The sequence below is a fragment of the Paralichthys olivaceus genome, chromosome 14 (assembly GCF_024713975.1).
Source record: "Paralichthys olivaceus isolate ysfri-2021 chromosome 14, ASM2471397v2, whole genome shotgun sequence".
In the NCBI taxonomy this organism is placed as follows: Eukaryota; Metazoa; Chordata; class Actinopteri; order Pleuronectiformes; family Paralichthyidae; genus Paralichthys; species Paralichthys olivaceus.
Window position 1 is genome coordinate 19588888 of NC_091106.1, and position 19618 is coordinate 19608505.

Genomic DNA, 19618 nt, shown 5'->3' on the forward strand with positions numbered 1-19618 from the left:
GTGGACAAAGTTGTGTTTGTGGCAAACTTCTGTCTGCCATCTGGTGCGGAGCAGGTAGTTTACAGTTTATTTATTCATTTTTGCAGGAAAGTAAATAAAGTCTGACATGTTTGCAGCATGTTTAAAATTATTACCTAGAGTTTGACATGTGTTGTGTCTACGTGTTCCTATTACAGGGGGGACGTCCCATGTACAGAGGCTTGACTCAAGGTCCTGCACCGGCTGCAGGTTCGACTCCCACCCCGCCCTCTGCTTCGTGTCTTACCTTCTCTTTCTCAATCAATAAATGCAACAGAAGTCCATTCACACCACCCTCACACAAAACCAGATCATTTTATTTATCCATTTCTCAGTTTATTTTCCAGTTACGTCTCCTTTCTTGAAAATAATGGTTTAAATTTTGCTCCATCTCATTAACGGTTATTGCACAAAATATTAAAGTTTAGGACTCTGAACTCAGTGCTGGCAATAAAATAAAACAACGAGGTGTAATTATTCGGGGGTTTGAATCTCACACATCGTATTATTATTATTAAAATGAAACAACGCAGCTGAGGAGGTCAGGGTGCTCTCTCTCTCTCTCTCTCTCTCCCTCTCTCCCTGCCAGGGGTGAACAATCTTGCTGCGAGGGAAATCGTCACTGGCCGTCATCTCAAACACAGACATGCTATTAATAGCAGCTGGTCTGCTTTCGTCACTCCTCAGCAATGAAGGAGGGAGCGGAGAGGCAAGAGGGGAATAGATGAAAAAAAAGGGGAGGGGGTATAGATTTAGTGGAAGATGGGAATGGAGAGATAAGGAGGAGAGCAGGCAGGTGATGATGAGAGGGATGACGCTCATCCCTTAAGTTGCTCTTAACGTCACAGCCTGACGTCTGTGCGAGTTTGTGTGTGTGTGTGTGTGTGTGTGTGTGTGTGTGTGTGTGTGTTTCGACCTGTTGTGCATTTCCACTGATTTTATCTTCTTTTACCACACACACATTTATATCTTTTAGTTTTTATCTAACTAGTGTTTAAGATTTCTCCAGCGACATACGATAACTCACCTTGAGGTCCCTGTGCACAATGTCATGCTGGTGGATGTGACTGACGCTCTCCAGGATCTGATTGATGCAGTGGCTGGAGGAGACAGAGGGATGAGAAAACACATCTGTCAGTCCACAACATCTGCATGACCACAGACTGAGGAAAAGAAAGAACCAGAATTACCATCTGGCTGTTATATGTCCCCACCAACAGTGCAGCTTCAGTCGACTCATATGAAGTCATTGGACCTTTGACCACGGAAATCAGTTAAGCTTGCATATAAACAATTAAACTGGTCCGTTGCACAGTTAAAATCACTATTATTTCATTTAAATGAAATTGAGAATGACATAGTAGAGGTGAAGCCGGGGTCAGCAGCAGGAGGAGTTCTCTCTTTTTTTAGAGAATGGTGTCCTCTCGCTGTCAGACAGTCTCAACAGAAAAAGCCGCTGGCGTTGTGTCCAAATTAGGACTAAATCTGGACTCCACAGTTTATTCTCCTCTACCCAGAGTCATTCCAACATTTAACCAAGTCCATATGATCCCCTATCCTGTATCTGCAGCTATAAAAAGTGCTGATCAAAAAGCATTCCCCTGTCCTTACTCTCTTTAGCATCATCATGATCTAATAGTTTTAATTTAACTGCCACATTTCAGTGTCCCGGACTGTTTGGAGAGGCCTTCTCTTCAGTTGTAGTTACTGAGCACTTTTTGTTATTATTATTATGTCAACACCAACCAGACCTGTCTTGTTTCAGTACAGGCTCTAAAGGAGAGATCTTGAAATTCAAACATTGTGTTGTAAAGGTCTTTCTTAAAACACATTTATTACACATTACTTTATTCTGATCGTTTGTGTGTTTCATATTGTTAGTTTTAAAGTAGTTTGTTACTTGAATACAAATTATTATTATAAATATTAACTATCTCATGAGTTGTGTTTTAACGTGCAGTCAGGTGAAGTGCTGCGGTGGTTTCCAGACTGAGGACAGCTTTGTCATTATTTATTCATGAAATTAAATTTAAAAACCAGAGTCACGTGGTCAAAGAGAACTTGTCGACTGTGTAACAAGCTCAGAGAACTGTGCAAGCACTTCGTCTGCTGCTGCTACAGCACAAAGTACATTTGGTGCTTTCAGTTCTGCTCTGGCAGCTGGACATTAAAATTTTGGTGGACAGCAAAAATGACAAAAATACACAATATAATATGTTGAACGTGTGAGCAGGATGAGATACTGTACCTGGCATCTGCCTCGCTGTAATACTCCCTCGCAACAATGTCCTCAAACAGCTCTCCTCCAGTGACACTGCGGACGAACACAAAGACAAAAGAGCCTGATCATAATGAATCAAATCAGAACTGGAAGTGTGAGCAATTTGGTGCAGACCTTCCTTAAGCCATTCATAGTATGAAAAAGACAACTTGCCCCTTTCAACAGTTCTAATCATTTTTTATTTGTGGGTTAAACATGACGACAGTGAAGTGACATTCACGTCACACAAGTGAAAAACGACTCCTTCCTCCAGCTCAGTGGAAAAGTTGATATTCGGTGCTGCTGCAGACAGAGACCATCATGGAAAATAAAAACGGAAAACAATTTTGATTTACTGTTGCTTTGGTGAAGCAATTCATCCTGTAATGAACTGTGTATGTGGCATGTGTGTGTGTGTGTGTGTGTGTGTGTGTGTGTGTGTGTGACTGTGTTAATGTGATTAACTCACAGGTCAAAGACGAGGTAATGGAAGCCTTCCTCTGAGATGCTGTCATGGAGTCTTACTACAGAGAGAGAAACAAACAGAGACACAGAGGTTTTGGGTTTATACAAATGTTATCATGCTAATTAAAGTCTATACGGGAACAAAATTGTCTGTATATAATAATAATAACAACAATTATTAATAATAATGTATCACTACTTTGAGCTATAATGCATTTGCTTGTAGTTCCACGTTATTTTAAACCTTCCACAACATTTAACCAGGTAATAGAAATAGTTTTCTCATGATTTATATCCATGTTTGTTTTTCAAAGTTCTTTTAATGCAGCTCTATCTCTCCTGTTGGGTTTCATGTTTTGGATTTTCATGAGCCCAGATCTTAGAAAAAGGAGCAGGTAAAAAAAACATTACATTTTGAGGCAGATATGGAAAAAGAGGCAAATCCAGGAATTCTTTCCAGATTTACTGGATTTAAATGTGGTTTGATGAAGGGACTGTTTGTCTTGGGTCTTGGTCGACATATATGAGTTCCTGCCATTCTAGCTGCAATTATTGTTACTACTAGCACTGAGGACATGAAACCAGTTTCAACAAAACACTATGTGACGGACAAATCTGTAACTGAGTCCTTCTGTCCGACTGAAACCCCCGAACTATTGAAGTGACAATTCCAAACATCTGTCCCCAGCTGTTGCCTTAGATCCTTTAGTCTGTGGACTCTCAAACATGACTCACCTATATTTGGATGTTTCAGCAGACGGCAGATTCTCGCCTCGCGCTCCAATTTCTGGTGATCTGAGGACAGAGAAGAGCAGGGAGGTGAATCAGTGACGACACATCAACACCAGAAATAGAAGCAATTATAGTTCTTTGTTTTTATCCAACGTGTACTCTGATGATCAAAATACCAGGAAAATTTCATTTTAAACTCAGAAGCCAACACACAAAATTACACAACAACGAGGGCAGTAAAACAGTCACTGAATCTGACTTTAATCTCATGTTGTTCAGTATCATTTTTTCAACATGGCATTTTGAAAACAGATTTTTCTACATAACCTTTCAACACATGTTCAATATTTAAGTGCTTATAAATTATGAATTGTTTGTTTAGTTTTTCTAAAGCAAAGATTTTTGCAACTATTACAGCTTGATATCTTGTTTGGGAGGATTTCAAAAGCGCCCTGTGACTGATTAAGACTGATTAAAACATTTCTTTCAACTGCGCAGCTGAAACACACAAACACACTTAATTCACTGTCTCTCCTGTCTCCCCTGCTCCTCCTACTCCACTCAGAACAATGGTTTTTGTCTAAATCTGCCATTTTACAACCCAAATCACATCGACAGTGACCGGAGGGGACGACAGGATAGTTTCAGCAGCAGCGGCGGGATGACGTAAAGGTAAGATTCAGCTAACCAGACAAGCTCGGGGGCCAGTGGCTGTTGACTAGGATGGGCCTGAACAAATAGGCAAACAGCTTTATACTGTACACACGCACACGCACACACACAACAAGCTTTTTTGCACTTAGTGAAATTAGTCTTGTGGGTCCGGCCTTAATATAATCAGTGTCCAGATAATGATTATAATGGCAAGCGGATGATGTGCGTGTGTGTGTGTGTGTGTGCATGTGTGCGTGTGTGTGTGCGCTTGTGTGTGTGTGTGCGTGTGTGTGTGCGTGCAGCTGCATATTTAGGACAGACAGATTGGTAGTAGGACTGTTATAGTAGATAGATACAGTGGATGGCATCTCATGTTATAGGGTGTTTGGGGTCAAGTTCACACTGGACTCTACTGCCACCCACCAGCTGCTGGTCACAGGGGACAGATGGGATGCTTTTGTGGGTGCACGTGTGTGTGTGTGTGTGTGTGTGTGTGTGTCTGTGTGTGTGAAGCAGAGACACTGGACATCCCTAATCCACTGCCCCATCACAGGCTCCTGGCAGTGTCATGGCGTCTACATGATCAAAAACATTAGTGGTGCAACTGCAATAAATTGTAATTGTCCAGAAAATGTCAGAATGTGGAAATGAAGTGAGGGAAATGTCTGTTCGAGTTGAAAAAAATTAACCAATCGATCTGTTTGTTAAAATTATTGAGCAACATTTTTGATGATTTTTCATTTGTCGGGGAAAATTATCAAAAGATTTGCAGGTTCCAGCTTCTCAAATGTGAGTATTTGATCATTTTCTTTGTCATAAATAGTACGATAGAAAACTAAATAGTCTTCTAGTCTACAATTCATATCTATTCATTTATTTATTCACTTGTGTAGTGTTAACCATTCCTGGTGTATATCGTTGTCATAGTTATTTTAAAGACATGTACTCAGTATGGAAGCTGTTGGACAGATTAATGGAAATATTACTTTGTTTACTTCACCCTCAAAATGTAAAAAATAAAAGTTTAAAAAACCTCTGAGGGATACATGTCCTGCAAAGTACACAGTGATCCTTGTGGCATCACACTGTCTGATTAAAACACAAGATATCATGAATCCGAGGTGAAGAAGAACATTTTCAAAGAAGCACTAATGTTATCCGAGATGGAAAGGAGCAAAGAAAGGCCACAATATCTGTGCAGGAGTAATTATCAAATCTTATTGTGTACTGGGATATATTCTCTCAGCAGTAGCAGAGAGAAACCAACACTGCTTTACATTTTACTTGAATTACTCTTTAGAAGTAAGAGATGGAGCTGCACAGAGAAAACAAGAGAGGAAAAGAGTCGTGTTTAAACCTGTCAAGAGAAAATATGTTTGGTGACCAGGTTTAACCCCCATGAGTCAGCGGCATCAAGGAGAGCTGGCTATACACAAAACATCAACACGAACTTTAGAGTAAATGTCAGTCAACACAACGTATCCTCGTCTTAAGCTTTTCTGGTCACTCGGGGATCTACATGTAGAAATCCAACACTTTGATGCCACTTGAGAGGAAAGTAATTGACATGTATGTGTTAAATGAAGCCACATAGGAGGATGCAGGACCCCTGAGGACAGAGAAGGCTTCACCTCTTTTAGAATCACTGGAAAAACACAGGCAGGAAAAGTGGATAGGAAATACTTCCTTCCTCTGCAGCAAACACTGAGGGGCCTTTAAAAGGCAATGGAAAATCAAGGCGATGACTAAAATGTAATTATGTTATTTGTGGTGGTGTGTGCATACGATGCATTTTAAACATTTGACAGTTAAATGAACGTGAATCCAAAGTCTCAAGGACGAGGTGGCCAGCTTTTATTTTTTTATATGGGCTACTTGTTTTTTTAGACGCTCAGTAAACCCCTCACATTTCACGGTAACATCACATATCTGTACAGTTCCTCTGAATCCTCTGTTGCCTTCGACACGAACAAGCTCCTGCAGGAAAACACATGAAGGGAGGAAACATGATCCCGACTTTGACCTCAAACCTCTGACCCCCGGTGCTAAGCCAATCAGCTGCAGCTTTTATCCTGCATGTGTCCGTACTAAAACGTGTTCATGCAGGCCGGGGCTGTTCAGTTCAACAACAGTGCTTTTGTTCAGACCTCACAGACGAAACACAAGCTTAAATCTGACCAGTGTGTTCAGGATGAGGAATCAAAGCATAAGGCGAGACATTCCTAAACCTTCTTCTCAGAGCCAAACATGGACTATTTTGGCTGCTTTTATTCTTAGAAGTTGGATCTGCCAGCTAAAATAGGACTATTTCTTTTTTCAATGTTGGCCTGAGACGCCGGCTTTATTATGCTTGGGATGGCAGACAGTTTTGGCAGCTGGCTGCTTTAAAACACTAGAAGCTGACTGAGGAGTTTCAATAGAAAGATGAGAGAATAAGTGCAGGCTTCAAAAGGACTTAGTGTATAGAAAAGAACAGAAACACAAGAAAGTGACTGCAGCGTGACAGAAGCTGATCAGTGTCAAATACAGAAGGTGACTGCCGGCTCTTCATAGAAACAAGAGTCTCTTCAGTGTAAGAGTGCAACTGTTTTCAAATTGGACAAATGTTGGAGAGTCACTGTTGTGGTAACGGTTATTTAATCCCCTAAAACAATGTGGGCCTGCAGTCATGTAGCCTTCAATAAAACCAGCAGAAAGGTCAAAGCATGAAGCCTGAACATCAGATTTCATATATTAGATTAATATAGTGGCAGGATTCCCCAATCGTATTTTAGGAGCTCAGCATTTATACCTCATTAAAAGGTCATAAACACATATGACTCAACAACAGGGAACACACTGAGCTCAAGCAGACATAACTCAACAAAATAATTCACTTATCCACTAGTTGATATCAAACAATAAATGATGCAGGTCACTGAGGACAGCTTTAACCAAACTACAAACTAAATCAGCAACTAGAGATTAGTTTTCATACTAGATTTGAAACTCACTTTTCATCTTTTCTCATTTGTATCAATGAAGGCCGACGAAACAAACATCTCTCTATATAAGGCATTAAAGTTCGACAGCACACAAACTACATAGTACACAAGCTCTGTTAAATTTAATCAACACCTCTTGAGAACAGTTTTAACAAAAACTCCATGACAACTGTGATGAGTGTAGGATGTGTTGCAGGACTGTTGTAATAGAAGATTTGTCTACATCTACCTAATAAATAAACCCATGTCCTGCCTTTATCCCCCCCCCCCAAACACACACAAACACCTTTTATAGCTTTCCAGAGAGACGATCTGATAGAGTCTGCTCCAGAGAGAAGAACACACAGCAACATATTCATTCATCCATCCAGCCCTCTCCTTATAACTCTCATCTAGAGGCTCTGAGCAGATCAGTGGTGGATCAGCGGATGGATGGATGGATGGATGGACTGATGGAGGGAGAGATGGACTGATGGAGGGAGAGATGGCTTCTTACAGCCGACATCCACTGTTTGAGAAACAATCCATACCCCCTCCCCCATGTATATCAATTACATTATGTCTACAGGGAAACAACCAGACAACACAAGACAAACTGAACATGGAGGGGAAACATCAAAACCAACCACAGCCCAAAAAAAGATGGATAAACTGAGTGTATGCAGCTGCTAACAAACATGGCGACTCACTCTTGGAAGAAGAAAACATTTCAGAATTTGCAGTTGACCATGAATTTCATCGGTCACGACCACAGTCTCTTGATACAGTGATTAAAGTGTCTCTTCTCCTCAGGGGCCATCAGAGCAGCCTGAGTCAACAAAGAGCACGGTTGCCATGTTCTCTTCTTCATCTGATTGGAACAAACCTGGCAACCTGCAGCCTCAGCAGCGCTGGATATTAGCAAGATGAGTCGCTGATTAGACACAATTAGGACAAAATGAGCAGCTTCTCCATGACACGACCCAGGTTACTGACATCAACACATTATAGGTGATGCATCATCATATAATGTTTGTGAAGTTTAAGATCTAAACGAAGCTTGAATTAGTTAAATGTGTATTCAGCAGATTGTCTTTATTTACAACCATCCAACTGAGTGCTTAGAATTGTTTTTATGCCAAACTACTCAAAATGAAGGTTAAAATTACATTCTTAAATATTACAGTCACTCACACGATAACAAATTATAATCACTTCCTTTGTCCAACGTTTTCTTCTCATTGTAAACTGTTTTGGTTTGTTTTGATTGATTAAGAATTACTAGTCATTACTTTCAGCTGAAGTATCTTGAGAGTAGCATTTCTTCTCATTTTTAGCATTCTATAGCCAAAATCAACCAGCTAATCATATCAAAAATCAATTATCTAAAAGAAGTGATAGAGCAATGATATGTCTCCATCAACGAGTGCAGTTCTAGTCCTGAGTGTCCCTGACATACTGCATTTAAAATAATATGAGGTCACTGTGACTCTTGACCACAGAAATCGAATAAATTGGTCAAAATTTGAGGCTTAAACTGTCGTTTTCAAGAGGCCGAAAACATGTTTGTGAGGCCACTTTCTAACGGTTTTGAAGAAATTCCCTCACAGCGTTCTTGAGGGACGGACAGACAGACAACCCCAAGACATATCATATACTGTTTCTGCTCATTCCTGAAATCAGTGTTTGCAACAATAGGGAAATGGACAAATTTAGTTTTTGACCTCAACCCTAAAAAGGTAGAAAATAGATCTGAGAGAAACAAGACTCGAGTATGTGAGTATGTGAGAGTGTGTGTGTGTGTCTCTCTCGAGGAGATTACTGCAACGTGTGGTGGAGCTTGTTAAACACTGGAGGCTGGGAGGCAATGTCTCTCTATCTTTGGGTAGGACTGGAAGAAGGGATGAGCAACTGATACGAGATAAATGAGAGACAGAGCGACAGAGGCCGTCAAGCAGACAGAAAGAGAAACAGACAGAGACTTCTGGTCAGTGTGGCCCACGAGCAGATGAATAAAAATAGATCCAATCCTCCTCCGGCTTACAGCCCTGAATCACACTGACCTGACCTGCCCTGCTTCACCGAGCACCGAGACACAATGAGGCAGTAAGTGAGAGATGAAGAAACCGAGACAGAGACAGACTGACAGATGGAGTTGTCCAAAAAAACAAGAATGAATTCCTGACAATGATTTTATACGATCTCTCATTCTGTCCTTTCCCGTCACTGCTCCCTCCATCAACAAGTGACTGCAGCCGGACGCCCCGCTGAGCTCAGAGGTCAGGCTGGTGTCAGTGGGCCAAAGCTGAGGCTCATGTGGACGACTCAGAGCCAAAAGAATAATGATGTGGATGTGATGAGGAGTGACGGAGGATGAAGACAGTGTTGACACAGGAGTGATGACAGCGGTGATGAAAACCAATGATGGGAACAAAACCTGAAAATATGATAGTTGAGGTAGTATGTTAACACCTGGTCCTTTTTTTTTTTTTACATTAAAAAGATTTGATGTGTAGAATTTGGAGTCATAGCATTAAAGCAGTGATAACAGAGTAACAACAGTAAATGAGTAATAGAACACGTTCAATCTGCCTCTGAGTAACTGATTACTCCATTGATGTAGTTTTTGATTTAAAGGAATCACCCAACACTGAAATCCTCAAAACTCCAAACCCTCCACACCAGCGACTCTTGTCATTCATCCTCTGCAGTGACAGAGAGACAGACGTCGGCTCTGTGTTAACGGACCCCAAAGACGACTGTGTGCACTGCCTTAACTCGGCCATGACGGAGAAAAGATTAGAAGGAATGAAAGGAGCAAGACAAGAGTCTGCAGATGTGGCTCGTTTGCTCTGTGAGGTTTCATGCAGCCACAGAGATGCTTTGAGATTAATGCTAAAATGCTCAAAATGACAAGATGGTGTTAAACAGGTGTAATGTAAAATATAAACAGTAAAACCTGCAGCATTTCACACCTGGGTACAAACATTGAGATGAATCTGCTCTTCCTGACGACGATAATGCAAAATTAAAAAATTAAACAGCTTTTATCACTTGTAATGAGGCTGTGTTGACCTTTGCAGCTGACCTTTCTGAGTGTGCAGCTTTTCCCCACTGTAGAAAATGGCTCCTTTTATTTCCGTCTCTCGAGCCTCATCTACAAAATACTGTCAACAATACAATGTTCATTTGCTCTGACCCTGCAGCCGCTCACAGGCATCTCAGCGTTTGCTCTGAGCACAAGTCGTGTATTTACATTGGGAAATTCGCTGCAGCTCAAGTTAAACTGATGATTATGAGAACAGGATTTGCTGAGTCATAGTTCCTAACATGCTTTTCAGATTTCAAACTCAGGATGAACGACACCAGCACTGTAGTGTGTGTGTGTGTGTGTGTGTGTGTGTGTGTGTGTGTGTGTGTGTGTGTGTGTGTGTGTGTGTGTGTGTTATCAGAGTGACTCAACCGAACCGTAGCGTCACACTGTGGATCTTTCTTTCCTCTCATTTCGTAATGTTCTCTGTTCTGCGTTACATTCTGCATGTTTTGAGTCAGTGTGTGTGTGTGTGGTGCGCTGGGTGTGTTAAGTTGAGCCATTAAATGGAGCTTAAACAGACCTTAGCAGACCTGCTGCAAGAGACTATTAACATCACGTTGCTGCACAGCATTGTGAAAAGAGTGTGTGTGTGTCTGTGTGTGTGTCTCAGCCAGAACCCCTGACAGGGTTTAGTTAGAAAAGGTCACTCTCCAACAGGATAACAAGTCACAGGGGGGTCTTCTTTATGATCCCAAAAACTGAGGGCATTTACACCAGGAGGAGAAAAGCTGCAGACACTCAAACACTCTCCAGAAAATGGAAGGTATCAAGAAGGAATCATTATTATTTCTCATAGCAGTTGCACACACACCAATTGTGTAAACAAAAAATATGAAATATAATTGATTCTGTCTCCAGGTATAACAGTAAAAACATTTTCTTCAAACACCAGCTGCACTTCTTTCAAACACACTCTAATTTGAGCTGTGACCTTGTTGCAGACATTAGGGCGTGTACCGAACAGCACATGCCAAGAGTAATATGAAGGATTGACAAGTAACGGATTTCTGTAAGTTAATTAATGCTTCCTCAGATAAGATGTGATGTAAGAAAACGTGTTCACATGACCATTAACTACAAGCTGATCCTACTCTGATGATCATGAAAATATTTCTGTGCAGATATAAGTTCACTGTTCATGGCAGCGAATGGACACATACACACTGCAGATTTACCGATGACCCATAGGCTATGCAACATGGGTTATGCCAATGTTGTTATGGGATAATCAAGAGATATGCTGGAGTAAACAAGACAGAGCTGGAATGAGTTTGTACATTAAATGTTGGTGAGGTAACTCATCCTCCAAGTATTCACATTCTAGTGAAATGACAAATATTTATTTTATAACATTGGTGATTGTCATTTCAAGAAGGGTTTAAAAAGTAGATACAAAGCTAATCTTTAACTTTGGATAATAAGCTCCCAAATGCACAAGTGCTGTGTTTTTTTGTTCATTTATTCTTAAAGAATCAGATGTTTTGTAAGACTGGTCCAATTCTCAGAAGTTCTACAAAACTGAAATGTATTTTTTCATATGGAACCCTGGAAAAATAACTCCTTATTGTCATTGGTAGTGCAGATGTGCTAATATACTGAAGTCTAGCCTGTTGGGTTGTTAAAAACAATGGAGATTACTCTTAGAACAAGTATATAACTAGAATAATGGAGGAAACTTTCCTCTGGACCAAACTGTTAGAACAGACCACCACTGTCAGAGAGGGAAAATATCCTACATAAAAGTATTTTTGGTATTTTACAGAAAATCCCTTTTTTTCCTTTTCATCAAATTTAAACTGAGAAAATCCTGAGCATTAGTGCTGCATCATCATCTCATCATTTCTGTCCACTGACCCCAAACTAATGTTCTTAGTTGTATTGTTGTTTTAAAATAATGGATCTGAGCAGAAAGCTTTTCAGTGTGTGAAAGTTTAACAAGAGGGAAAACACATTGAAATATAAACAGCTGCCACGTATGGTTTCTTACAGTCACGCAAGTCCAGTTTATTCCGACTGTTATCTCAACTATAACAGCGCTGTGGCCACGCAAATACAAAACCAGATTAAAGCTAAATTAGATTTATCGCAACTGCTCGGCCAGGTCACCCACACACACACACACAGTGTTTCCCCCCCCCCCCCCCTGATTACAGACACAAGCAGCCTAAAAAAAGTAGCCCAACCAACGTGAGTGAACCCAAATATCAATTTTTGTCCAGACCTCACATCCGGACGGGCTCGGCTCAGGTATGCTCGCTGTATTTTGCAGCTAACCTCACTGATATCAGTCTTGTAGAGCCAAGAGGTGGTTTTCCTCTCTGACAGCAAACATGGATCAAGACCTGTCCTCCTATGCTTGTTGGGGCATGCTGCTGTAACACCAGGAGAGCTGCTTGTGCTCTGGCAAAGACTAGTGACCCTGTCATCAGCTGCTATGGCCAATCGTTGCCAAACACTGTATTTAACGGGCTCGTTTTCAGACATTTCAATTTGACTTGTGTCCATCTTTGGCTTTAAAGGGATTTTAACACTTGCTGGAAAGGTTTTATTGTACTGAACATAATGAGCTGTCAATCTGTCTCCACTCTATGACACACACAGATGGTGCAACTGAGTGCTGAGGATAGAAACACCAGAATGGCAGTGAAAGAAGTAGAGGGAAAAGGTCACAGACCAGGTGAATAAGAAAATACATATTTGTTATCTCAGGAATGAGGGGGTCCCATTTAGCCCCTTCAGTTTGATTTGTGTTAAACCCTGGAACAAGATCTGCTTGACGACAGTATAGTGCTGATGCAGTGAAGGCTTAAAATGCTTAATGTAAGAAAAGAGCTGTGAATAAATTGTATGAATAGAACTTTTCATTTGTTGGCATGTAGTGGATTAAATACAGAAAATACCAACCTTAAAATAAAATGTTTCTAATATTAGAAAAAATAATGTTAAATATTTTGACGGCTCTTTATGAAATTAATATCCACCAGTGAACAACAACCACCATTTTCACTGAACTGTGTCGAGGCTGCAGGCCCACTGTGAGCTGACTTTTATTATGAAAGGCTGTTTTGATAGTAACCTTGGAGGCAGACACAAACGCACCAACTGCGCTGGAGGTGGGCCAGTCAACAGGAGTACACACTTCAACCAGGCCGCACACACTCGATTCCATTGAATTTATTCAGACACTACAAACTGTTGTTGGAGTAGCGGAGCACCTTTCAGACAGGATTAGCAAACGATTTTAACCAAGCCAAGAGCCTGCAGGCAGGTGTCCATCATTGAGGTGAAACTACGATTAAACAGACGTAACTGACAAGGCATCAAAGACAAGAGAGAACAATAAAGTGAGTTTGTGATTGACCATGGGTGTGTGTTTGTGTGCGGTTGGTCAAACATCCTCCTCTTGGGAAAATACCAGCCTTGGACAAAGAAGCCGTAATGTAAATGGAGATAATGTTAACAAAAGGGAGAGCAAATATTGACATAGATCACTGTGTTGTTGTGTGTGTATGTGGCTGCATATGTGTGTGTTTTGGAGTGTTTCTTTGCATTTAAAGCCTCATTTGGACACCGGCACGGTTTCCAGGTTTTGTTTGCATTGCATCTGCATGTAAAATGATCAGATATGTAAAGCGACAGGTTGTGGAAAGAAACGCCTGTGGCTTGTTGAAATAATAACCAACTTTGAAAAGGAGATTACTGGGGGGGAATGAGAACAAGGGAGCGATGCGGTGAAATATATCAAATGAGGCAGAAACAGTCGTGTTTGGAAATATGAAACTTAAAACAATGAGGTATGCTTTGGCTGTATCCAAACAACTTTAAAGTTAAGGCAACCATAGACTCAAAGTATTCAAAGCAAAAATTGTCAATCTGCACTTTTTCCCTTTTGTTATTATCAACAAGACTAAAACCAACAACATCTTACAAACACGTTTTTAATGTGGGTCCAAAGCTTGTGTTATTCCTCTCTGTCATAGAGCTCCATTGTTGTACAAAAACATCATGCATCAGTGAATGACACTCTTAAACCAAATGACATGTTCCATCATTACAACAGCAGTGGAAATTATTCTGAGTAAATCCCACAAATCTATAGAGCACAAAATGTATGTGACTCAACCTCTTTTGAACCATTAAAATATACATCTAACGTTTGGAAACGTGTGTTTATTAGAAACTAAGTGTTTCTTTCGTTTGCCACAGACAGAGCAGTGAAGTGCCGAGAGTCAGACTGAAAGCAATTACACTGTATACTGCAAAACAGGGTGTGAGCAGCAAGGCAGACGGCACACAGCTCTGTATACGATGCCGCCTGAGTGTGAATGTGCACATGAAGTGAAATGTAATGAAATTTACATCCTGCCGACCCTTGTGGATGAACACAGAGAGTTTGAATTTGACTAAAAGCTTGTTTCCATGAGATCTGCTATGTTCCAGTTTCAGGCCACAGCAGCTGAGATGTACCAGATTTTCAGGAAGTCTAGTAAAATGCTGCAGTTCACCTAACAACTAAGAAAAACTAACACAGACTGAAAGTGTGTTGGACTGACTGTAAAGTGGACAGTGCTTTCCATAGAATCCGATTGAATCAATAGCAGTAGCTGTCCAGATAAGAGCGAGGGGTGATAAGGGTTAGTATTGTGATTTTCCAGTGAACATAGCATTCTCTCATGTGCACCCAGGTGACAGGTGCACATTGTAGGGCAGGTGTTTCCTGTATAGTTAGGATTTATATTGACTTTTAGTATGCTACGACCATTTACTGCATTTCATTCCCTTATTTTCTCATCCTGCCTCTCCAGTCTCTCTCTCTCTCTCTCTCTCTCTCTTCCTCTCTCTCTCTGTCCAAATAAAACAAAAAGGCCAATAACGAATTGTACTTAAAAACTTTATGGATGTTTTTACGGTCCACCGAACCAGTAATATTTTTCCTAGTGCTGCGGCTTGTCAGACTAGTGACAGACAGATCAACAGGTGAGACAGAGAGTGATAGAGTTAAAAACTATTTGCACATTTATGGGTTAATAGAAATATAAGTGTAAATTTGTAAAAATCTGAGAGACTATAAGTAAGTGAAAGAACTCTGGAGGTCTGGTGTTACTGACTGTAGACAAACAACCCTCAAACAACCATATACACTAGGTTGTTTGTGTCTTTAACCTCTGATGTGACCCAGAGGAGCGTTTCCTGAACCAGTGCCACTACGGTCAGTTTTAACGAGGACAACTACACAGAATAAAACACACAATATCTCTGCTTCCACAGAGTCGTATGAGAGCAATGTTTAGTCGGTGGAGTGCTCTCTTCAGTCTAGTAGAGGCCTGAGAGGTGCTCTTTACTTCTCCCTCTGCTCCACTCTCTCAAACCATCGTCTCGCACACCACACGGATGCAACTCTGGAAAATACTGTGTGAATTAAATCCTTGATATGAAAGGATAAAAGCATCAACTTGAAATGGTGCCGTGATATCAAAGCCCTCAGACCGCAGTAAATAAAAAGTCACATTTTCAGGGACATTTTTCTGGAAAACATAAATTTGTGTGATTGACAGTGGGACGCTCTGAATTCGATTTCCTCTGGGCCAGAGGACTTGAGATTCAAACGGTGAATTATCGTACATGACACCCTGTGATTATGGTGACCACGTTTTATGTAATCGTGGCTGTCAGGTGTGAACGATAGGATGCATGTAAGGAGGGTGTTACCATGGGGACAAGCTGCTTGATTGACAGCATGACAGTGAGTGCGTGATCAGGAATAGATTATCCCCTGGCATGTCTGAAAACCTCACAGAGCCAGGCATTATCAGTGTTTACTATAATAGAACATATTTACCAAAACTTTTAAGATACAAAGGCATATGTGAATATTTGGTTGAATAAATAACATCAGCTAAATAACACATTAGATGCAGGCATGATAATGTGCTTTTTTAAAAATTTTCTGGCATTTTATTGACAAAACAATTCACCAATTAATCGAGAAAAAAAAATCCTCCTGTTTAGGAAGTCTCAGTCTGGTTGCATGGATCACGGCAGAGATTAATAACGTTTTCACATCAGCCCAACAAAACAACCTCAATCAAAAATCAGCTTTACATGCTGCTTAAATTATGTGCAGGTACTGTAAGTAAAACCTTCACAGAGACTAAAAGAAAAGCTAGAAAGAGAGACGGTATCGGTGCGAGCGCTGCCAGCATTATCTGATCTAATTGTCACACACACAACACAGTTGCAACACAGTCACACACATTATTACCGGAGGCCTCTCCCATGTGTATACCCGGATTTATTGCCTCAGTCGTCCAACTGTTGTAATAAATACTCTCAATAAAAAACTGCTATTCGGAGAACAGTATCACTTCACTGCTGGTAACTTACTTATCTGTTAAGTGTTATTATTGCACTCATCTCAAAACTGAATATGTGAGTGAATGTGTGTTGTAAACCAAAGGAACCGGTTCATTCAGCCACAAACACACATGAATATTAATTTCTACATTTTTAACGATATCATGTTTTGTCACGTAAGACAATGATTACAATGTTATGGAAATATGAAAAGCAGAAAGTCCTCACAGGATGGAGAGAGTAGTTTGAAAAAGAATAAGACTTCAATGTGTAACTGGTTGACAAAATAAACTTCAATCAATTACTCGACTAATTGTCTCAGTGGAAATAGTGACGCACTACGTAAGACTTGGTGACAGGGAGCTTTGTGTGGCCGGGCCAGAATACTTTAGAAATAACCAACAAACTAGTAGAGCACATACCTCCAACAAGGCCCCACAGTCCCCTCATGAAACCACATTTAAATTCAGTACATCTAAACTGTTAAGCTTCTTGGCCAAGGTAATGATAAATAATGACAACTTTAAATGCGACTATTACTATTCTCTATCATTTCATATTGTTGCAGTGCTTTAAAGCTTGGACATTCAGCTTCTCGTGACAAATCGATCTGAATCCCCTCGAAAGTAACAGATTCAACCAGCATCTCCTGTTTTTGTCCGGTGCTATATGGCAAATAAAAATTTTATTCAAGTTGGCTCCCACATGACGCCATATGCTTCAGACACAAGAGGGGGTAATGATGATGGATAGATGAGAGAGAAAAAGAGGGCAAGATGGATATGACAGGAGGAGAGTCTTGGAAAGAGAGTCACACACACACACACACACACACACACACACAAAAGCCTTGGAACAAAGATGATGTGGGAGGACCAACATCGTGCACATGTTTCAATGCACTATTCCTCCTCGGAGCATATATCTCTGACCGTCTCATTCTCTCTTTCCATATCTAGATCTTTCTCTTTCCATTTACGACTCTCCCTCCCTCCCTCCCTCTCATTAAATATTCACAGTCGGAGCCCATTAAACATTCACCGCGCAGTGCTGCTACGTTTATCTGCCCTTCGCCAATCAGCCTCCAGCGAGTGCACTAGAAGCCCACCAAAAAAGCCAGAGAACACGTTCACACCCGTCGTCTGCCCGCACGGCCTGTGATGCGGCAGCCTTGCAGGGAGGAGGGGGAAGAAGTGGCAGAAGAGGAACGAAGGGAAACGTGGCAGAGGAAAAGCAAATGAAGACAGGAAGCTGAGAAAAGGAGCGTAAGCGTCCTCTCTTCAGCTCTTTTCCGTGTTCATTGAGAGCAGAGCAGCCTCGCACCTCAATAATTCAACAGTGGGACAAGTGCCACCAGCCTCTCCCTCTTTCCCTCCCTCTCTCTGTCTCTGACATCACAAGGCCTCAGCTAATACGGTTTAAAAATACACTCGCTTTGCAGTTTGACACAATACGTGACACATAATTGTGGCTAAAAATAACATGATACAGCAGCAGGGTAGATCTTTAAATGTTTCCCATTGGTGTTTTTCATCCGTCTCTCCCTGCTTCAATCAATCAGATAAACAGGGCTACCAAAGTGCAGGTGACCTACACTGAATAAAGTACCTGAATGCATCCTGACCCTGCTGCTTTGCTAACTTTTTTGTGCCCTCACATTGAACAGATGACAACGATGATGATGATGGAACCAGGTAATAACTCTCATGACTGTGTGTTTGTCACGCGCTCTGACAAGTGCTGCAGTCACCACATGACTCAGCCTCACATAGTTTCATTAAGTCTGACTGAGGACAAAAGATCTCTGCATCTATACTTTAATCTTAATAACACGAATAACTGCTGCAGCGATGCTCTTCGTAAAACCCTCAAGCATGTGGCTGTGACATCACAGCAGATGTTTCCGTAACATGTCGAAGCTGATTGACCTGTTTTGCAGTCACTGATTTTCTTGGGAATTTCAACCACGTGATTCTGTTAAGAACATTTACAGCCCCAACATGATTCTTTAAGTTTCATTCAGTTTTACACAGTGTATGAATAAAAAGCCCTAACATAAAGACAGTGCTGGTGAGATTATATATGTCAAAAAGTGATCAAATTAAGAGGTAAATATATTCTGCTGATACTAAGGTTCATGATTTTAATTTGTATTAAGGTTTACATGCTCTAAACTTCACAAACATTTTCCTCATATTGTCCATTACTGCAGCTCCTCTTTTCAGCCTCTGTTTGAAACACCTGGTTTTAGCTCCTGTCTCTTTACCGATAAAGTCCAGTCTGCTACGATTGGCCGGTTGACCCACTCTGTTGTGATTGGTCAACCGTTTTCAATGCATGGCCGCTGGGTGTACGTTATGGAAATATCAGCCATAATGTTGTCACATGACATCAAGATTCCCTGGAAGTATCAACCGGACAACTGTCGAGGAGCTTCAGAAGCTTCAGAAGCTTCAGGAGCTTCAGGAGCAGTGATTTATGTGGAGAGGAGCCACTTTTACCTTTTGACTTTGTAGATATTTTACATCCACAAAAAAACTGAAAAAGAATCATATGTCTCCTTTACAGGAAAAGCTACATGTCTAAAAGTGTTTTTGTAAATTCACTGCTGCATCATCAGTGGACGCAGTAAAAGCAGAAGATTGATGATGGCAGTGAATTCCATAAATGGAAAGCAGCAGACAAAAGCAAAAACAAGACAGCCAATGCTGACTTCCTCATATACAGCACTTGCAGACATGCACGGATTGGTTTTGATAAAAACAGACGAGCAGCTGTACTGAACCCTCTGTGAGAGAAGAGATATGAAAATATCTTCTAATCTTCCTTCTATTGTATTTTTGAAAATCTTACCCCCGACTCCTGGTGCATTAAATGGATGATTGATTCAAGCGTCTGCTGAAGATGCACAGAGGTCACAGCTAATGACAAAAACCACAGAAAGCAGACCCCCCCCCCCCCCCTTCATCAGCATGCACGGAAGCTTGTGGGAACACTTCAACACACAAGAAAAAGCAACATCAGCTCATGGGCACACTTCCCCTCTGAACTTCTGCTTCCCACGATTTCTATCAGGTA

At 41.0% G+C, this 19618-nt stretch overlaps 1 protein-coding gene across 39 annotated transcripts in view; it reads right to left on the reverse strand.

Annotated features, from left to right (window-relative positions):
- The window catches only part of camk2g2 (calcium/calmodulin-dependent protein kinase (CaM kinase) II gamma 2), a 46999-nt gene that overhangs the window by 23666 nt on the left and 3715 nt on the right, over positions 1-19618 (reverse strand). For all 39 annotated transcript variants that reach the window (XM_069539323.1, XM_069539322.1, XM_069539321.1 and 36 more), the window contains exons 3-6: positions 3479-3538; positions 2748-2802; positions 2267-2332; positions 1046-1118 (exon numbers count right to left, since the gene is read on the reverse strand). In XM_069539323.1, coding sequence (XP_069395424.1) covers positions 1046-1118; positions 2267-2332; positions 2748-2802; positions 3479-3538 — 254 coding nt within the window. The remainder of the gene's footprint in view (positions 1-1045; positions 1119-2266; positions 2333-2747; positions 2803-3478; positions 3539-19618) is intronic.